The sequence below is a fragment of the Limulus polyphemus genome, unplaced genomic scaffold (genome assembly GCF_000517525.1).
Source record: "Limulus polyphemus unplaced genomic scaffold, Limulus_polyphemus-2.1.2 Scaffold1848, whole genome shotgun sequence".
In the NCBI taxonomy this organism is placed as follows: domain Eukaryota; kingdom Metazoa; phylum Arthropoda; class Merostomata; order Xiphosura; family Limulidae; genus Limulus; species Limulus polyphemus.
Window position 1 is genome coordinate 222715 of NW_013667458.1, and position 3538 is coordinate 226252.

General features: G+C 31.5%; 1 protein-coding gene across 1 annotated transcript in view; it reads left to right on the forward strand.

Annotated features, from left to right (window-relative positions):
* LOC106465145 (tyrosine aminotransferase-like) overlaps nt 1-3538 on the forward strand; it is a gene marked incomplete at its 3' end in the record, with an annotated part of 17103 nt that overhangs the window by 8467 nt on the left and 5098 nt on the right. The window contains exon 3 of the mRNA XM_013925343.1: nt 367-434. Coding sequence (XP_013780797.1) covers nt 367-434 — 68 coding nt within the window. The remainder of the gene's footprint in view (nt 1-366; nt 435-3538) is intronic.

Here is a 3538-nt window from a genome sequence, read left to right on the forward strand (position 1 = left end):
AAAGGTAAGATCGCAGATGTATTTTTTGAAATAAAGTAAATACACAGAAGATAAAACGTTCGTTTTTACGAACCTTGTTCAAAGGTAAAATCGCAGATGTATTTTTTGAAATAAAGTAAATACACAGAAGATAAAACGTTCGTTTTTACGAACCTTGTTCAAAGGTAAAATCGCAGATGTATTTTTTGAAATAAAGTAAATACACAGAAGATAAAAGGTTTAAAATGGAGAGTTGTGAGTATAAACGTAACATTGCAATAAAATAACAACAAAAATTATCGTTTATGAACAGGGTTTATTGTTTGCAGTTTATCTTGTTGCAAACGAGAGCGACCAACTCAATTGTTTTATTATTTATCAATCTAGGCATGGAGGAAGCCCGCCAGGCCGTAGCTACCTACACTTCGTGTTCTGGAGCAATTATTCAGGCCAAGGTAAGTAGACACGTTTGTATAGCTTAGCAAATATTTCCAGAATATAACTTATTAATACATGAACACAAGGTTTTCTCTTCCAAATTTTATGTTTTATTGTTGTTCTTTCTTATTAAGCTTGTTTGTTTTGAATTTCGCGCAAAGCTACACGAGAGCTATCTGCGCTGGCCGTCCCTAATTTAGCAGTGTAAGACTAGAGGGAAGGCAGCTAGTCATCACCACCCACTGCCAACTTTTGGGCTACTTTTTTACCAATGAATAGTGGGATTGACCGTCACATTATAACGCCCCCACGGCTGAAAGGGCGAGCATATTTGGTGGGACGGGGAACCTTATTAAGCACAAAGCTAAACAAAGAGCTATCTGTGATGTGCCTACCACGGGTATCGAAACCCAGTTTCTAGTAGATATGAGTCCGCAGACATACCGCTCTGCCACTGGGGGGTGGGGGCTTTCTCTTTTATCTAGTTAAATAAATTCAAGAAATGATAATGTGGAAGAGAAAAAACCTTGGTCTACTCTCAAACCATCACTCTCTTTATGAGCCTACATCAATATTCTTTTCTTAGTTGTAATGGTGGAAACTGAACACGAACTGTTCTTGATAAGAAAAAAAAATCCAACTAAGGTAACATCAAAGTTAGATTTTAATTAATAAGATTTTTACCTTATTACAGTGTTCTGTGTTTAGACATACAACGTGTTTTTATTCATTTTCCACAAGACAGTTCGTACGTTCTTTTGTATAAACACATATAAAACAAAACAAAAGCGTATTACACACAAAAAGTTTAACTGAGAAGTTAACATGAAGCTAATTGTTTGACTGATATGTTAAAGCTTTAACTACTTGTGACTTTACATTTTAAAATAACATGAATGAACTTTCAACTTTTTCATCACACACACACACACACCTACATGCATCTGTTTTACAAACAATATTAATAGGCATTATTGGTGTTATTATCCAATATAATTTTGATTGGTGATACATATCCTCAAGTTTCATGAATTTCTCTGTATTTCAAGTTCTAAACGTTTCGCTAACTGAATAGACGGAAAACTGCCTGCTTAAAACGTATTAACTGTTTCTTTAAGGGCGTAGTTTTATTAATAAAACATCACGTTCAGTATCCAAAACTATACATATAAAGTGAAACTACCTAATATTTCAAAATTCATAAAAGATTATTAACGATAATTATTCTAGTTTTAAAAAGATGAATAGCATCGAAACCATAAATTAATAATTGTAGACTTATCAAAATAACATAAACATACTACCTAATATTTCAAAATTCATAAAAGATTATTAACGATAATTATTCTAGTTTTAAAAAGATGAATAGCATCGAAACCATAAATTAATAATTGTAGACTTATCAAAATAACATAAACATCGAAGCGTTGTGTTTGATTTTCAATGTTGTATGTATTTTCTTGCATTGAAAAGAAAATACTGGTAGCGTGCAAAAATTATAAAAATGGACTTACTTTATACTGTATTTCAGCTAACTTCGAAAAATCAAGAATATGGAAAAAAGAAACTAAAATACTTTTAGCTCACTTTTAATAATTATATTTTGAATTGTATCAATTGATTATTTTCAAGTTGCAGTTACTTTTTAAGCCTACTTGTGTCACTCTGTCATGAAAAATACGTCTGTATTTTAATGGATGAGTTTTTTCGAATAATAATCATTATTTTGTAATTCCATTTTATTCTTCTTCGTGTTTCCTTTTCTTTCATACATGTGCAGCATTGTTCAGATGTTGTGCTACTATTTGTTATGTTGGGATGTTCTTATATATATATTATATTTTGAAAATTAGTGCCTGATTAAATAATTTTGAGGCCCCGTGTGCTATGCAAAATTTGCCTTTTCTTCCTTAGACTAGGCGAATCATATGATATATACAGCCTGTAAATACCAGGGCATATTCTTGTTTCATTATTATTATTAATAATAAAGTACTTAAATCTTTCTCAGCAGAAAACACAGAAGAATTTGATCTTACTCTTATAATTAATTACAACAGTCTTTGAACTAAGAGGTAAGCTGAAAAAAAAATTAATGACGTCTATGTGTATTGTTAATTTAAGCCGACTGCGACTGTCCTATATACCTACTTCTGGAATCTCTTTGAGATATATATATATATATATACATATTTTTCTTCCTCTGAATGTCGGGCCTAACCCTGAACTGAGGGCCTTGTGCAACAGTTGTTTTTAAGTTCCTATCGCAATTAGACTTATAACACTTGAATAAAATTCTTCATGAAGACACAGGCCTCTTATTTACCTGCCATCTTTACTTATATATGTTTTTAATTATTATTTTTTGTGCATAGCTAACCATTATTAAAATCTAGAATATAAACACTTCAAAAATATAATCTGTAAACCAGATTCCGAAACAGCAACATATAACGTTTAAGAATTTTTTTTTGGGGGTGGGGAGGGGGCTCTTAAACAATAATTAGCATCATTCCTTAAACTTTAAAGTGACCTTCATCTTTTCTTTTTGTTACAGAAAGTTAAAAACAGGAAAGCAAACAACGAAGATATTTTATCCACCACCGTAACCAAAGCCAGTATTCTAACGAGGTCAAACTTGGGTTTTGGGGTTTAACTTACAATTATATATGTGTGTGTGTGTGTGAGAGAGAGAGAGAGAGTGACCCCTCCATAAAAACCGAGGATATGACCTATTATTATTATTATAACTCAAATCAAACCGATAAAAGCAAGTAACCAAATGATTTTTTGTACTGACACGTGACAAGGCTATTCGAGCGATTGATAAGGAGTTATAAAAGTATTGACAAATAACACAGGTATTGCGTTATGTAACATGAATGGGATATATGTACTTTATTCGTGTATGATAAGGGCCAAGATTATAAATCAAAACAGGTTATAAAACATTCCTTTTTTCTACAGGAATTCAATTTTTTTAATAATCAGTGTGTTTAGGTCATACTGTTCGAGTGTGAAATTAGCATGGAAAAAAATTTAGTTAAAAATTACATACTGTCAACTGTATACTTTATCAGTCTTTCTGTAAACCACTAAGAAAGTTTATATTATCGTATAT